General features: G+C 41.8%; 1 protein-coding gene across 3 annotated transcripts in view; it reads left to right on the forward strand.

The window, feature by feature from the left end:
* Positions 1 to 287: 287 nt before the first annotated feature.
* Positions 288 to 18,409, forward strand: part of septin5a (septin 5a) — a 118,232-nt gene continuing 100,110 nt past the window's right edge. For 2 of the 3 annotated variants that reach the window (XM_073055713.1, XM_073055714.1), the window contains exon 1: positions 343 to 455. Coding sequence is in view for 1 of the 3 variants with exons in the window: in XM_073055712.1 (XP_072911813.1) it covers positions 413 to 455; positions 655 to 665 (54 nt within the window). In the remaining 2 variants the exon portion in view is untranslated. Of the gene's footprint in view, positions 456 to 654; positions 666 to 18,409 lie in introns of all 3 variants that reach the window. The other variant, XM_073055712.1, reaches the window with a different exon arrangement.

Raw genomic sequence — 18,409 nt, forward strand, 5'->3', positions numbered from 1 at the left:
GTTTGTTTTTCCTTGTTGTTTATCCGTTTTTAATTCCTTGCAAGTACGTTCACCTGATTGGCTCGGTATGCCTGCTCAGCCTCTCTGATTGGACTACCCCGAGACCGCCTTTGCACCTGATTGATTATGCATCTAGCCATTTGCAGTCCCGTTGATTGGCTTACAAGTCGAAATTCACGCTACGATTGGCTGAACAAGGCTATGTCATACGCCTGATTGGTTCCTTGCACACAGTGAATTGTGTGCACTGTGTCTAAATCATGTACGTGATTGGTTCCGTGCCTTCCCGTGCTGCATGCAATTGGCTCTCTGACTGCGCTGGGTACCAGTTTTCACTCTGTCAGTAATCCTGGCTCTCTCGGTGAATCAAGCTCCGTGTTCTCCGGTCTTGGAGGGATTTAAATCTGCCACAATGGTCAGCAACGTCAGATTTAAAAGCCGAATGCTGAAATCGGGTAAGTTCCGTTTATTTCCGCAAAAGTAACCCGATTAGCACTTGGCAGAGGTCTCCTCTGTTGCTGAATGAACCTTTCCATTCACTGCCTCTCCTTTCTCTGCCCGCTGCCGATGGGCGTCGCTGGGATACTGAACCTGCCGTATTTCAACGACCGGCGCCGCTTCCCCCGATGCGCTCGCTGCTCCTGCGGTATCCAGAGGAGAAGGAGGTAGGTCTCATACTGCCCAGTTCTCTTTCCTCAATGCCATCGAGCCGGCTTCGAGCTCCGGCGCTTTTACTGTGCGTCTTCTTTCCGGGTACAGTGGCAATTTTCACATTGTATTGGCGTCCCGGTCAATGAATCTAAATGCTCTCAGGATCCCTGTTCCGGGTTCAACCCCAGCAACACCCGGCACCGCTGCGCGCTGTGGACCACCTTCACTCCCCTTGTTATTTTTCCCCCAAGCTCATCCAATTAAAAAAAAATCTTTGTGCAGAGATTTGCAAAGCAAATGAGGCCAGACAAGCGCCTGGAACCGGCCCGACAAGCATTAGATTGCGGTCAAGAATGAGGGCTGGGAATGGAGCCGGGATGAGTTTAATATGCGGGATCTAGTGGGAGCCACCTAGATAATTTGGCTGCCGTTTGAGGCAATTCCTTCTGAATTATCTTGTACTGTATTCCCCAGTGAGAGGCAGGTTGGTGTGCGAATGAGGCTTACTATAACAGACATAAAGGGATTTGGCTTGAAATCATTCGTCCAAGCACCAGGGAGGGTTTGTCCTTCAGGGTTCAGGCGTCTTCATTCTCTCCTACTCTGCCCCCATTTGTTAGTCTATTGGTACAGAATTATGTTGTTATTCCAATCTCCAGCACGTTTGAGGTTAAGATTTAATTGTTTCTATTTGGAAACCTACCTTTGAACCAAGACACGGGAAGGTGGTTATAGAGACGTGGGGGTGGGGGCCGGGTTTGGAATCGTGATCCCTGAAGGACACTTTTTCCTATTTATTTAGCTATGGAAAGACTGATAAGCAAACCTCGTTACTGAGTATCCTACCTCCTTTTCATTGTATTTGGAGAAGGCAGATTGAGAGGATGTTTGGGTCAATCATACAGCCCAGGGTAGTGGACTGAATGGCTGGGGGGTGTTTGTTCATGCCTCATTGTTACCAGCAGGTCATAGTAAGTGATATTTGTGTCGAAAATTAAAGAGCATAGTTTAGGATAAGGAGTAAGAGGAGATTTGAATAAAGATCAGGTTTATTATTACTGACATGTTGTGAAATTTGTTGTTTTACAGCAGCAGTGTAGTGCAATGCATCAAATATAATGAGAAATGTACAGTGTAATGACCATATTGAGTACCTCCTATGTCTAATAAAGTGGCCACCGGGTGTATGTTCCTGGTCTTTTGCTGCTGTAGGCCATCCCCTTCACATGTGTTCAGAGATGCTCTTCATACCACTGTTGTAACACGTGGTCACCTTCCTGTCAGCTTTAACCAGTCCCTCCATTCTCCTCTGACTTCTCTCATTAACGAGGCATTTTCACCCACAAAACTGCCACCCACTGGATGTTTTTTTTTAAAGTTTTAACACCATTTTCTGTAAACTCTGGAGACTGTTATGTGTGAAAATCCCAGATCAGCAGATTCCAAGATACTCAAGCCACCCTGTCTGACACCAACAATCATTCCATTGTTGACATCACTTGGATCACATTTCGTCCCTATTCTGATGTTGGGTCTGAATTACAACTGAACCTCTTGAGCACGTCTGTATGATTTTATGCACTGAGTTGCTGCCACATGATTGACTAATTAGGTACTCACGTTAACAAACAGGTGTACAGCTGTACCTAATAAAATGGCCACTGAGTGTATATATAACAAATAAAAAAGTAGTGCAAAAACAGAGCAGGAATAGTGAGGTAGAGTGCAGGGGTTCAATATCCATTCAGAAAACTGATGGTGGAGGGGAAGAAGCTGTTTCTAAAACATTAAGTGTGTGTCTTCATGTTCCTAGACCTCCTCTCTGGTGGCAGTAATGAGAAGAGGGCATGGCCTGGGTGGTGGGGTTCTTAATGATGATCTTTTGAAGATTTCTTTGATGTTTGGGAGGTCCATGATAGAGATGGCCGAATTTACAGCCATCTGCAGCTTTTTCCGATCCTGTGCAGTGGCCCCTCCTTACCAGATGGTGATAGAACCAGTTAGAAATTTTACATCCTATGGCATTGCCTGAGTTGGTTGTGGAGGCAGATGCTCTCATGGGATTTTAATTGATCTGAAAAGCACTTGAGTTGCCACAACCCTGAAGGCTCTGGACCAATTGCCAGTAAAATGGTATTACTATGGATAGCTGATGATTGGCATGGATTTGATGGGCCAAAGGGCCTATTTCTGTCCTGAATGGTACTGACTTTATAATTTCACATTAATATTAAACTAATAAAAGGAATCACGTAAAAATGTTGGATGATTAGATTAGAAATTATAGAACCGTATTTAAAATACAAGGGAATATGTATAAATGAATTCAAAGACAATAAAACTCCTACTCCAGAAGGATTTGATAATGTGCATTTTAAAAGGATCTAGGAAGGAGACAGGAAAAACAGTGTAACATATTATAATCTAAATATTGTTAGGAAATGGTGTCAACAAGCAGATATACAGTAATAATAGTGGATTTAATTGGTCATCATAATGTCTGTTTTCAAGAAGAGGGATGGAATTATCTGATGAACCACAGACCAACCAGATTAATGTTTTATTTATTTAATTGTGGGATGTAGATATTGCTGACCAGGCTAATTTTGATGTGCATGCTAAATTACCCTTGAACTGAGTGGTATAATTGCCATTCTGAATCTGGAATCACAATAGGTTGGACTAGGGAAGGATGGCAGATCGCCCCTTCCTGAAGGCCTTCTGCAAGCCAAGTGTGTTTTATGTGTAATCTGATTAATTATGAGAAAATAATGGAACATTAATAAAAACTCTAGAAACAAGAAGTATAATGATATATATTCAACATGGATTTCAATAGCATTACTAGATAACAGAGAGAATAATGCAATAGATTTAATATACCTGAATTTCCGAGGGGTCTCTGAAAAGAAAAGGCTTTGTAGATTAATAAGAAAAGAGCATATGGACATTGAAAACATAGTAAAATGAATATTTATTTATCTTTAAAACAGAAAGGAGAAATTAAGGATAATAGGTTACTCTTCAACTTGATGAAAGATGGCTTCCCATAAAGATCATTGCAGAAATGGCATTTATTCACAATTTTTTTTAAAACTTGGTAAGATGGTAAATTGGCAAATTGAACAGAATGTCAAATCTATTTTTTTAAAGAAGTGGTAGGTACAGCCCAGTTCATTACTGGAAAAGCCCTCCCCACTATTGAACACGTCTAAAAGGAGAGCTGCCACAAGAAAGCTGCATCCATCATCAAGGGCCCCACCATCCAGGCCACCATCTCTTCTCACTATTGCCATCAGGGAGGAGATGCGGGAGCCTTCGGTTTCACACAACCAGGTTCTGGAACAGTTAATCCCTTTGACCGTCAGGCTGCTAAACCAGCGTGCATAACTTCACTCACTTCAACACTAAATTGATTTCACAACCTGTGGACACTTCCAAGGATGCTACAACTCATGTTCTCAGTATTAGTAGGGTGGTATGATAGTGTAGCAGTTAGCACAATGCTTTACAGCACCAACACCGTGTGAGATTCCATCGGGTGCTCTGGTTTTCTCTCAAATCCTAAAGATTAAGTTAATATGTTAATTGGTCACATGGGTGTAATTAGGCAGTGAGGGCTCACTGGGCCAGAAGGGTCTTTTATCGTGCTGTATCTCTAAATAAAAATTTTAAAAATTGTTTATTTACTTATATATCTAGTTATTATTTGCTATTGTAATTTTTGCACTGTTTTCTTTTGCATATTTGTCTGTCTTTATACATGTGTTTTTCATTTATTCTGTTGTATTTCTTTTTTCTACTGTGAATGCCTGCAAGAAAATGAATCTCAAGGAATATGGTATTTACATACTTTAATAATAAATTTATTCTGAACTTCCATTTAATATTGTCACATGTACCAAGACACAGTGAAAAATGTGCATACCATTCATATAGATGAATTCATTATGCCAGTTCATTGAGGTAGTACAAGTACACAGTGCCACAGTTACAATTACAGAGGAAGTGCAGGCTTCAATAGTCTATCTTGTCATTCAAGGGAACAATTCAATAATCTTCTGTTAGTGAGGTGGAAGATGTCCTTGATATCTGGTACACACTTCCAGGTATTTTTATCTTCTGCCTAATGCGAAGGGGTAGAAGAGAGAATGTCTGGAGTGGGTTGGGTCTTTGATTATGTTGGCTGATTTGCCAAGCCAGCAAGAAGTGTAGACAGAGCCCTTGGAGTGGAGGCTAGTTTCTGTGATGTGCTGAATTATGTATGTTCTTCAACTCTAGATTAAAACCACTATTTGGGAATGACACACAATCTGGTTAGATTTCTATCAGTAAGGACAGAATTTTTCGACTGTGGGATGAATCCGGAGCACCTATGCAGGAAAGGGCAGAATGTACAAACTACTTACAGATGGCGCCGGATTTGAACTCCAAACCCCGGAACGCCACGAGCTGTAACAGCGTCACACCAATTGTTACTCGATCAAGATTCTCAGGATCAATTTCCTAGGAAGTCATCACTGAGCAGGTCTCAAATGGAAGAGGTCACACATTTCTATGTGGACCAATCAAGGTCAAAATCTGAGTCTTCTGTAATGTAACACACACAAAATGCTGGAGTAACTCGGTGGGTGAGGCAGCATCAATGGAGAGGAATTAACAGCTGACATTTTGGATTGAGACTTTTCATCGGGGCTGGAAAGGAAGGGGGAGGAAACCAGGATAAGGAAGTGGGGGAGAAGTGAAGGAGTAGAAGCTGGAAGGTGATAGGTGAAGCCAAATGAGGGGAGAGGTAGGTGGCTGGGGAGGGTGGATGAAGTTAGAAGCTGGGAGGTGATGAGTGGAAAAGGGCTGAAGAGGGAGGAATCTGATAGCAGAGGAGAGTGGACCATGGCGATAAAGGGAACGAGGAGGGGCACTAAGGGGAGGTGCTAGTCCGGTGAGTAGAAGAGAGAGTTAAGAAGAGAACCAGAATGGTGAATGGAAAAATGGGGGAGGGGGGGAAGAAGGAGGGCAAATTATTGGGATTTGGAAAAATTCCATCCACACCGTCCATTTGGAAGCTGCCCAGATGGAATATAAGGTGCTCCTCCTCCCACCTGAGAGTGGCCTCATTGTGGTAGTAAAGGAGGCTGTGGACCAACATGTCTGATGGGGAACGGACAGTGGAATTAAAATGGTCAGCCACCAGGAAATCCTGCTTGCTGCAGATTGAGTGAAGGTGCTCGCCAAACCGGACTCCAGTCTATGTCAGGTCTCACCAAACTAGAGGAGGCTGCACCGGACTGGATATAGTAGATGAACTTTATGTTACTTCTGTAATGAATGGCTTAACACATGATTCACCAAAGTCTTTCCACCAGTGGCAAGATATGTTTGGCAAGCCAAATAGAGGACAAAACTAGCAACATGGAGTTTTCCTTTCTAGAATCTATAAATGCTAGTCCATGTGCTGGGACAAGAAGTATTAAACATAAGGAGACAATATAGGAGCTAAGTGGAATCTGGGTGGACCCTGGTTGTGTTGGAATTTATTTATTTATTTGTAGGATGTTGACATCAGGAGCAGTTAGCTTTAAATGTCCATCCTTAATTTCACTGTCCTTATAAAATTTCTAATTGCATATTCTCAACCCACTGCTCCTACTGTGGTGAAGGCACTGCTACTATTCTGTTGCAAAGGTCTCTGGATATTGATCTAAAGGAGATTAATAGAATGGTGATACATTTCCAAGTCAGCACGATTTAGGCCTTGCAGGAGAATATGCAAGTAGCTTTGCACCTTTGCACTAGGTGCTAAACATAATGGAGGTTGCAGAGTTGGTAAGTGCCTTCAAAGAAGTTCTGGAAATTGAATATGGAGGTTGCGAATACTGTGGTCATGCTGTAGAGGTAATGGAGGAGGGGAATATTTAGTGTTTTTGATCAAGTACCTGTTTTGGAGGATGTTGAATTTCATTATTAATCACCGATACAAGGATTTCTTTTTTGACAATGGGTGGTGGTATTAGAAGGTCGGGAGGTGAAATGTTCACAGAACATTACCGAGTTTCTAAACTGTTCCTGCTGCCAACATATTTACGTGGTTGTCTCATTTAAGCTTTTCAGATTCAGATGTAGATTTATTTATCACATGTAAATCGATTTATACAGTAAAATGCATCATTTGTGTCAACATAGCTTGGCTGGGGGCAACCCGCAAGTTTCACTGCACATTCTGGCACCAATGCAGCATGCCTGCAATATCCCACCGAACAACAGGCAGCAGCAGCAGCAAACGAACACTTTCCCATTCCTCCCAAACACCTAAGCAGTACTCCAGTCCCAGGGAGTCTGCCTCTGGGCTTCTAGTTTCTTATCACAGACATCGGGCCTCCAGCTTCAGACTTGACCTCAGCACACTGGTTATCTCTGGTCAATGGTTATGATGCTTTTGGTTGGAAACTCAGTAATACTGCTGGATGTCACTGTATGGCAGTTGGACCTTCTATTGCCAGAGATGGTTACTGTCTGTCACTAGTGTAATCCGAGCTCCTTACTTACCCATGAATGAATGCTACACATTTGCTCCATGGACACCTCCGTACACTGGTTGTTGTGAATGAAGCTGGACTTCGTCAGATCATCAGGAAGATGCCACTGATGACATAACTGAAGATGTTGGACTGTCGATATCCAGGGTGCAGTTGTGGGCCCGTCAGAGAGCTCCATCACCAATCACTACAACCATCTGCCTTTGTACTCAGTTTAACAATGGAGAGTTTTCCCTTGATCTCCATTCACTGTAATTTTACAGAAATTCCCCATTGCTATATCAATTAAAAGCAGCTGCCCTTTAATTCACATTCAGCCCAAAGCTGTAATGAGGTCTGGAGCTGAACAATCAAGGTGAAATTAATTGCACCGTTGCTGACACCTTCTGTCACTTTGCTAATGACGTGCAGTTAATTGACCATCGGTAATTAGCAAGACTGGACTTTGTGGGCAAACATGCCTGGGAAATATTCTGCATGATTGGGTGGATGCCAGCATTGTAATTGTAGTGGTATAACTTGGCTGGAGATATATCTATCCCTGAAATATATCAGCAGCCAGAATCTCATTGACTTGCAAAGGCTTTGATCTGTCCAGTGCTTCCAGCTGTTCCTTGAGTGAATTGGAATCAGCTGAGTTCAACAGATTTCAATGGTGTGAACCTTAAAAAGGGTCTTGGATAGATCATATACTGATCTGGGAGAGATCATTTGCTACAGTTTGAAGTTATTTGAAATGAATTAATCCCTGCCTACTGGGCAGTGCCATTGCTGAGGAGGGATCTCTCCATCACCAGTCGTCAATGTGGCAGGACAAGGTGATCCTGGAGGTGTCCAGCCCTATTCATAGTATGCAACTCTGATTGGTGAGCACACTGTGCACATTTTCACCAGGTTGACGTCTCACTGAAATGTTCTTCTATTAGGTTTGTTTGCCTGCCTTCTTACTGACAGTAGAATAAAGAGTGGGCCAGCCCTTGGCATCCAGATTCTGGTAGAATACACTTCTTCGGCAGCTGATGTCTTTGAGAGAACAAAGAACATTACAGCACTATACAGACATTTGGACCATGATCTTGTGCTGACCTTTTAACGTACCATAAGATCAATCTATCCCTTTCCTCCTACATAACTTTCTATTTTTCTTCCATCCTATCATTATATTTCTATCATTGTATGTAAATGTTGTTTGTATGCTGGTCTGGTCATCTTTGCCCTAATGATCATACTTCACAGCACAGCCAACAAAAGATAAATTGAGCTGAATGGGAAATTGAGCAAAGTGAGTGGTGCCAATCACAGTGAGCACATAGTAAATGGAAATTAACGAACTGCAGATGCTGAAAGTTTGAAACAAATTTTGGAAATACACAGTGGGTTAGACAGCATCCCACTCTCACAGAGGGTGTTGTACCTGAAGCATTGACTCAGTTTCCCTTCCCATCAATATCGTTGCCTGAACAGCATTTTCTACTTTGCTGTGGTGAGAAAGCAGCATCGATAACTTCCAAACCAGCAGAGGAGAGCCACTAAACCCACCCTGGCCCAAGGCGTGTTCCTTTCTGTCACTTCCTCGGGGATTGTGCTTTTTCCCTGTCTAAGAAGATTTAGCAGAGAAGAATTAGCATGAAACTCTGTGGAATATCAATGCCACAAATGCCGTGATTTGGATGTCACCCAGGAACAGGCTATTGCTTTAAATTAGTCAGAGTCTGAACATAAGAACAGATCAGTAGGTCTGAATAACCTGTTTTACTGCTGCGAGTTTCACAAAATCTACCATGACAAAGAGAAGCAGCTGGAATATTGGCCAAACAGCCTGCAAGATCAGGATTCTCTAAATGCCATTCAGCAAATTCACCCAAAGTGACTTCAACAAAACAAACTGAAATGATTGAAATAAAATTGGTAAACCAGAAATGAAGAAAACAAAAGGTTAGATCCAATGTCAAACCAATTTCCTCTGAGCTGTGGACCTTAGACAATAAGGAATAGGTAATTCGATTCATTGAGTTTACTCTGCTATTCAATCAATATAATTTTCCTTTCAAGCTTCTTCTCCTATCCAATTGATCCATGCCAACCAGTATTTCCATGGAAGTGAATCCCATTTTCCTGTGTTTGGCCCACATTTCCTGTCGAGTACCTTCTAAATCAGAGGCTCCCAACCTTTTTTACGCCATTGACCGATACCATTAAGCAAGGGGTCTGTGGACCCCAGGTTGGGAACCCCTGCTTTAAATGTTATCAGATCACCTGACACAACCACTTCCTCTGAACTGGATGGATACAAATGGAACCTATTACAGTCCTAGTCCATTGGCTGGCATGGACAGACAATGGAGCAAGCTTGTGTGTTCTGCCTCATTGAAGAAATCAGACAGGTCAAGAAAATCAAAAAGGAATAGTTTAACTTTAGCCACAGCCACTTAGCATTTCTTTTGTGATTTTGATAAGTGTGGGAGTGAAAACCCGACTGTAAGTTTTAAAAAGGGAGTTCCAGGAAAGACTAAATGGATTTTGGGGGCTGTAGCTCATTCAGAATCTTAAAGAGGAAAGGATGTTTTTGTGCAATGGAGTAATGATGGCAGATTTGAAAAAAATTGCTTCAGACAGGAGATTTGCCAATGCTATGGCAAACAAGATTGCCATGAAGGGAGGTTTGATGGACAGCAGTTGAGTAGGAACAAAGCTGAGGGAATACAGAATGGCTCTCAGGGACAGATTGAACTTGGAAGAGTGAGTTGAGCAGAGGGAACCAACAGAATATATATGGGAAAGTGTAATTGAAACAGAACATGTGAAGTGTTCCCTGAAAAGAGGCAAGACAGACAAAATGCTGGGGGAACTCAGGCAGCATCAATGGAAATAAATAAACAGTCCACATTTCGGGTCGAGACCCTTCTTCAGGACTGGAAAGGAAGGGAAAAATGCCAGAATTAAAAGGTGGGGTGAGGGGAAGGAGGCTAGGTGCAGCTGGGTGGGTGGGGAAGGTAAAGGGCTGGAGAAGAAGGAATCTGATTGGAGAGGAGAGTGGACTATAGAAGAACGGGAAGGAGGAGGGATGCTGGGGGAAAGTGATAGGCAAGTGAGAAGAGGTAAAAGGCCAGCGGGGAAGAGAGGGGGAGGGGAAAAATTGCTGGAAGGAGAAATCGATATTCATACCTTCAGGTTGGAGGCTACCCTGACAGAATATTAAGTATTGCTCCTCTACCCTGAAAGTGGCCTCATCTTGGCACAAGTGGAGGCCATGGACTGACATGTTGGAACAGGAATGGGAATGGGAATTTACAATGTTCACTGGGATGTTCAGCATTTTGCAGATGGAGTGGAGGTGCTTGATCTGCCATTAAAATTTCAAAATGGTTTGAAATTAAAAAAACCCTCAAAATTAAACTATCGGGCAAAATCAGGGGATGTCAAGATCATAGGTTGCCTATTGGATATGAAAAGACAAGAAGACATCACATTCTGTGATTCAAATGTCACCAAATGTATGTCACAAACATGAGGCACAGTTAAATGTGACCTGCATACTAATCCTAAAGATTAGCTTTATTTGTCACATGTACATTGAAACGTTGGAACTCACAGTGAAATATGTTTTTTTTGCATCAATGACCAACACAGTCTGAGGATTGTCCTGCGGGCAGCCTACAAGTGTCTCACACTTCAGATGCTCACAACTCACTAGCTCTAACTGTAACTCTTTGCAACGTGGTAGGAAACTAGAACTCCCAGAGGAATCCTATGTGGTCACGGGAAAAGCATTCAAACTCCTTACAGAGAGTGGCAAGAATCAAACTCCGATCGGTAATCACTGGCGCTGTAAAGTGATTGTGCTAATCGCAGGACATTTCAAATATTTTCTATTAAAGCGTTGAGAGTGTTTAAGTGAGAGTGACCAACCCAATCTGGATTTTAGACAAATGAAATGAAAACAGCTAACATAGAAAGGCAGATCAGGCAGAAATGCCAAAGGGTGCACACCCAATACTGAGGTTTGCCAGTGTCACAATACTGGGACTGAGCTTTTACTCAATAGATAGCTGAGAGGCCAGAGTTTCTTTCAGTATCATTGCTAACCATTTCCCAATGTGATTTTAATGTGAATCTATCTACAACAGCAAAAATTAATGAGTTGTAGGAGTCTGGATATTAATAGAATCAAAGGTTATGGGGTTAGTACAGGAAAGTGGAGCTGAGGTAATAGACCAGCTATGATCTTTACTGAATTACAGATCGAGTAAAAGGGGTCCAATGCTTCTGATTTTTATGATCTTACTTAATTCCAGATCACTTTAACATTTTGAAATTTATAGCATGTGTGTGTGAGTGTGAGTGTGTGTATGGTCTACATGTTATTCTCTGACCATGAGGATTTCCTTTGGGTGCTTCAGTTTCCTCCCATGTCTCTTGGACATGAGGGCATGTGGATTGGTAGGCTAACTGATTGATTTAACTTGCCCCTAGTGTGTAGGCAATTGGGAGAATCTGCAGGGAGCTGATGGCAATGTGGGGAAATAAAGTGGGACTGGTATAAATAGGTACTTGATCAGCAATTTGGACTCAATTGGGGAGATGGGCCTGTTTACATGAAAATTTGAAATTTCTGTGTGTGACTTTAAAGGTACATGGTTGATTACAGATAGTATGGAAATGAAAAGCAAATGGTGATAAACTGCATCTTGATACAGTAGGAATATCAAATTTCAAAGAAAATTTATTAACAAAGTATGTATGTCACCATGTACTACCTTGAGATTCAATTTCTTGCAGGCATTTGCAATAGATACACAATAGAATAAATGAAAAACTACTTATAACCATGAATGGACAAACAACCAATATGTAAAAGAAGACAAACTGTGCCAATACAAAATAATAATAATAATAATAATAAATACATCAGTATTACATAATATTGAGAGCTTAGGATGCAGAGTCCTTGAAGTGAGGACTATGGAGTGAGTCCATAGGTTGTGCAATCAGGTCAGTGTTCATGGTTTAGCAGGGAAGAGTTGGAGGCATTTGGTTTGTAATAGTGTAGCTAGAGATTATAAATTGCCCATATAAGTCTCAGTGCTTATGCTGAGGAGCCCACCGAAGATCAATATTATCAAACTAAATATGGAAAAGAAAACTTAATAAATAGTTCCTTAATAAAAAGATCAAAGATGAATTTAAGCAAAGATAGTAAATCCTTTATTGAAATGTTATGGTGCCAATCAAAGTGAGACAAAAGCTGGTACAACCCACACTAATGTCCCATTGGTTCAATGCCAATGTGCAGGCCAGCCAATAGCAGGACTCCAAGGTACAGAAACAGCCAATGGTAGGACTCTAAGGTACAGTGAGACCGTCCATGGGGAGGTGCTGTTCAACAGTGATGCAGGAATAATATAATGTGGTGTTGGGCAGCATGGTAGCATAGCAGTTAGCCCAAAGCTTTACAGTACCCGCTGTAAAACTGATGGGATTTCAACTCCCACCACCTTTGTACTCCTTAGTACACACTAAGGAGTTTCTACATTCTCCCCATGACCACATGCGTTTCTTCTGGATGCTCTGGTTTCCTCCTGGATTCCAAAGGGTTAAGGTCGGTGAGCTGTTGGCACACTCTGTTGGGGCCAGAAGCATGGCAACACTTCCAGGCTGCCCCCAGCACATACCCCGACTGAGCTCGTCATTGACACAAAATGATGCATTTCTCTCTGTGTTGTGATATACACACAACAATTAAACTAATCGTAAAATCTTATCTAGCAATACCATGGTTAGCACTAGTCAGCTCATGTAGGGTACTAATGGAACAATTGGACCGAAATTAGTGGAAAATGGGTTAACAACATCGAACATTACAGCACCCTACTTGCCTTTGCCCCACCATGTTATGACAACCTAACCTACTCTAAGATCAATTTAACTCTTCTTTCCCATAGAGTCTTCCATTTCCTATCATCCATGTGCCTATCGGAGTGTTTTTTAAATGCTCCTAATGTATCTGCTTCTACCACCACCCTGACAGGGTGTTCCATGCACCTACCATTCTCTCTGTAAAGAACTTACCTCTGATATCCCTCTATACTTTTCTCCAATTGCCTTAAAATTATGCTTCCTTGTATTAGCCATCTCTGCTCTGGGGAAAAAATTCTTTGTCTATCCACTCGATCTGTGCCTCTAATCATCTTGTACACCTCTATCAAGTCTCCTCTCAGCCTCCTTCGCTGCAAAGGATTGTTCATTGTACACTATTGGCTTTTTACACGGGCAATTAACCCACCGGCCTGTGTGCATGCCTTTCGGATGAAGGAGGAAAGTGGAGCACCTGCTCAGAGGGAGAATGTACAGACAGCAGCAGGCATAAGGATTTACTGACGCTACAAGGTGCCAACTCTATTAGTTGCTCCACTGTGCCTTCCTGGGCTGCATCTACATAAGCAGTGACTGGTACAGTGCTTTGCCTTTCATCTTGTTAATGAGTGCTAAACATCTGAGATTAGCATATGCCTGTAATATTTCTGATGCACTACCCATAATTATTAGTATTAATTATATGCTTTGTCATCAACCATGGCATCACAGTGAGGCAGATGATGGAGAGTCAGCTGCAGAACAGAGGTTCAAGTCTACCATCTCCTGCTGTCTGTGTGGAGTTCGCACATTCTCCCTGCAACCACTTGTGTTTCTTCCAGATATTTCACATCCTGAAGACGTGTGGATTAATTGCCTCTGGTATTCAGAGGAATAATAGACTAGGGAGAACTGAATGGGATTAATGGGAATGGGTCCTTGGTGGTTAGCATGGACTAAATGGGCCGAAGGACCTTTATCTGTGTAACTCCATTACTAGTTAAGCTGGTGCTCAGTCCAACTTGAATTAATATCAGTTACAGCTATTTTGCTCTGTTGTCATTAGCCTTTGCTACACTAATGTATTCACGACAATAAAGCTCGACTTTTGATGTAGTATTAACTTCATCTGTTTTGATGTCGGTCAGTATCTGAACACTGCATTCCTTGGTGTTATTGTTGCTTGGTAACATGACATTAATGCCTGGCCACCCATTTCCTCCAGGCTACCCACTTTGATTTGTGGTATTTTCCCCTCCCAGACTTTAATCAGATATGAGATATACGGCTGAAGCGAAGGATGATTAATTATGTTTGGTTGAAAGGGATTGGGACTGAATTCAATTTGCTGTTTAAATGAGAGAGAAGATTATTTATCGGAAGAGGAAAATATAAATCGAGTTATTTCAGTTCATTCTAAAGAGATGTTGTTTAAAAATCGAGAAGATCAGAGACAGAAGAAAACAGTTAAATGCCAGAATTCTGTGACATTAGCATGCTACTCCAAAAATAGTATGTTTGATGCCTATTTACAATTTATTACTGAAGAGAAAAGAACCTTCAGTGTTAAATTACATCCCTGGCCAAAATGTGGAGCCGCCCATTAATTTTCTATTATCTATCCCATAAGGAATAGTGAATGGTATCTCAATGAACAGTGGAAACTGTTCCCAAACTTACAATGATTTAACTTAGGATTTGCATTTGTCTCATTAAAACTATAGTGTTCGTTCCCATTCATTTGAAGGCACCAGTTTAGGACGGCAAGTACTAAGTCAGTTTCAGACCCAGTTTATAAAAAGATAAGAAGAAGAAAATGGTATATTCTCCAGACAATCATTAACCTTCTGGACAGTAATAAGGAACAAATAATCTTCTCAGCCAACCATTTGTATCCTTAAGCAGCATTCTCTCATGTTGATCTGTAATTCCAGTGGGAGTACTGACTGACTTTTTAATTTTTTAAATTGAGGAATGTGAGTGTTATCACCCCTCTGGCTGCCCCAGCTGAGGTCAACACAAACCAAGAAAAATTCTTCAAATCTGCACTCCTTCAAATCAGTACAGGGCACAAGACCTGAATCATCGACTGTTTATTATGCTCCATAAATGCTACCTGACCCACTGGGTTCCTCCAGCATTTTGTGTGTTCCTTTAAATTAGTATGGTTTGTTACATGCTGGATAAACTGGTTGATTTATACTAATCTTCAAAGTGTTATAGAGTCATAGAGAAGTACAGTACAGAAACAGGCCCAGCTAGTCCATGCTGAAACCATTTAAACTTCTTACTGCCATTGACCTGCACCAGGACCATAGCCCTCCACATCCCTACCATCCACGTATCTATCTAACTTCTCTTAAATGTTGAAATCGAACTCGCACGAACCACTTGTGCTGGCAGCTCATTCTACACTCATACTACCCTCTGAGTGAAGAAGTTTCCCCTTATGTTCCCCTTAAGCTTCTCACCTTTCAACCTTAACCCATGACCTCAGGTTGTAATCCCACCCAACCTCAGTGGAAAAAATCTGCTTGCATTTACCCTATCTATACCCCTCATAATTTTGTATACCTTTATCAAATCTCCTCTCAATCTTCTATGTTCTAAAGAATACGGTTCTAACCTATTCAATCTTTCCTTTTAATTCAGATCCTGCAGACCCGGCAGCATCCTTGTAAATCTTATCTGCACTCTTTCACAAGTTTACATTTTCCCTTTGTTCTACCACACTCCTCAGTCCCCTACTGTTCATTGTGTAAGACCTATCCTGGTTGGTTCTACCGAAATGCAAAACCTTGCACATGCCAACATTAAATTCCATCTGCAATTTTTCAGCCCATTTTTCCAGCTGGTCCAGATCTATCTGCAAGGCATGATATCCTTCCTCACTGTCCCCTACACCCCCAATCTTGGTGTCATCCGCAAATTTGCTAATTCAGTTATCCAGATCATTGATATAAATGACAAACAAGAATGGACCCAGTACTGATACTCAGCAGCACACTACTAGTCACAGGCTTCCAGTCAGAGAGGCAAACCTCTTCTCCCACTCTCTGGCTTCTACCACAAAGCTAAAGTCTAATCCAATTTATTACTTCATCTTGAATGCTGAGCAACTGAACCTTCCTGGCCAACCTTCCATGCGGGACCTTGTCAAATGCCTTACTAAAGTCCATTTAGACAACATCCACTGCCTTGCCTTCATCCACTTTCCTGGTAACTTCCTTGAAAAACTCTATAAATTGGTTAGACATGACCCACCACACTCAAAACCATGTTGACTATCCTTAATCAGTCCATGTCCATCTAAATACTTGTACACTATACCTAGTCCCTTAGAATACCTTCCAATAGCTTTCCCACACTGAAGTCAGACTCACTGGCTTATAATCTCCTGGTTTCTGTTTAGAGCCTTTTAAAAGAATGGAACAATATTCGCTATCCTCCAATCCTCTGGTACCTGCCCTATTGCTTAGGGTCTGCGGGAACATCTTGTCAGATTTATCTACACTGATTTGCCTCAGGGTAGCAAATCCTTCTCTGTAATCTGTACAGGGTCCATGAAGTTGATGCCACTTTCCCTCACTTCTGTAGACTCTGTGTACATCTCTCGAGTAAATACAGATGCAAAGAATGAATGCATTTTAGATCTACTTTGGCTCCACACATGGATTACCATTCTGGTCTTCCAGAGGATTAATTTTGTCCCTTGCAATCCTTTTGCTCTTCATATCCCTGTAGAATCCCTTAAGATTCTCTTTCACACTGTCTGATAGAGCAATTCATGCCTTCTTTTTGCCTTCCTGATTTGTTTCTAAGTGTTCTTTTGCTTTTCTTGTACTCAATAAGCACCTCATTTGTTCCTTCTTGCCTATATCTGCTATGCACCTCCTTTTTTCTCTTAACCAGGGCCTCAAAATCTCTTGAAAATCAAGATTCCCTACACTTGTTATCTTTACCTTTTATTCTGACAGTCACATACCAACTTTGTGCTCTCAAAATTTAGTTTTTGAAGGCCTCCCACTTTCCAAGTACACCTTTGCCAGAAAACAGCCTGTCCCAATCCACACTTGCCAGATCATTTCTAATACCATCAAAATTGGCCTTTCTCCAATTTAGAATCTCAATCCATGGACCAGACCTATCTCTTTGCATCTTTACTTTGAAACTATTGGCATCGTGGTCACTGGATGCAAAGTTTTCCCCTACTTCTGTCACCTAATAGTAAATTCAGTATTGCACACTCTCTCATTGGGACTCCTACATACTAATGAAGGAAAATTTCCTGAACTCATTTGACAAAATCTATCCCATCAAGTCCTTTTGACTTGATGGGATAGATGTAACTAAGAAAATGGACAAGGGACAGCCAGTGGATGTAGTGTACCTGGACTCCCAGAAAGCTTTTGTTAAAGTCCCACATAGAAGATTAGTGGGCAAAATTAGGGCACATGGTATTGGGGGCAGAGTACTGACATGGATTGAAAATTGGCTGGCTGACAGGAAACAAAGAGTAGTAATTAACGGGTCCCTTTCGGAATGGAAGGTTGTGACCAGTGGGGTACCGCAAGATTCGGTGCTGGGACTGCAGCTGTTTACAATATACATTAATGATTTAGATGAAGGGATTAAAAGTAACATTAGCAAATTTGCTGATGACACAAAGCTGGGTGGCAGTGTGAAATGTCAGGAGGATGTTATGAGAATGCAGGGTGACTTGGACAGGTTGGCTGAGTGGGCAAATATATGGCAGATGCAGTTTAATGTGGATAAATGTGAGGTTAATCACTTTGGTGGCAAGAACAGGCAGGCAGATTACTATCTAAATGGAATGAAGTTAGGAAAAGGGGAAGTACAATGAGATCTAGGTGTTCTTGTACATCAGTCAATGAAAGCAAGCATGCAGGTACGGCAGGTAGTGAAGAAAGTTAATGGCATGCTGGCTTTTATAACAAGAGGAACTGAGTAAAGAGGTCCTTCTGCAGCTGTACAGGGCCCTGGTGAGACCCCACCTGGAGTATTGTGTGCAGTTTTGGTCTCCAAATTTGAGGAAGGACATTCTTGCTATTAAGGGAGTGCAGCATAGGTTCACAAGGTTAATTCCCGGAATGGTGGGACTGTCATATGTTGAAAGATTGGAGCGACTGGGCTTGTATACACTGGAATTTAGAAGGATGAGAGGGGATCTGATTGAAACATATAAGATTATTAAGGGATTGGACATGCTGGAGGCAGGAAGCATGTTCCCGTTGATGGGTGAGTCCAAACTAGAGGCCACAGTTTAAGAATAAGGGGTAGGCCATTTAGAACAGAGATGCGGAAAAACTTTTTTACCCAGAGAGTGGTGGATATGTGGAATGCTCTGCACC

This window comes from Hemitrygon akajei, chromosome 9 (assembly GCF_048418815.1).
Source record: "Hemitrygon akajei chromosome 9, sHemAka1.3, whole genome shotgun sequence".
Classification (NCBI taxonomy): Eukaryota; Metazoa; Chordata; class Chondrichthyes; order Myliobatiformes; family Dasyatidae; genus Hemitrygon; species Hemitrygon akajei.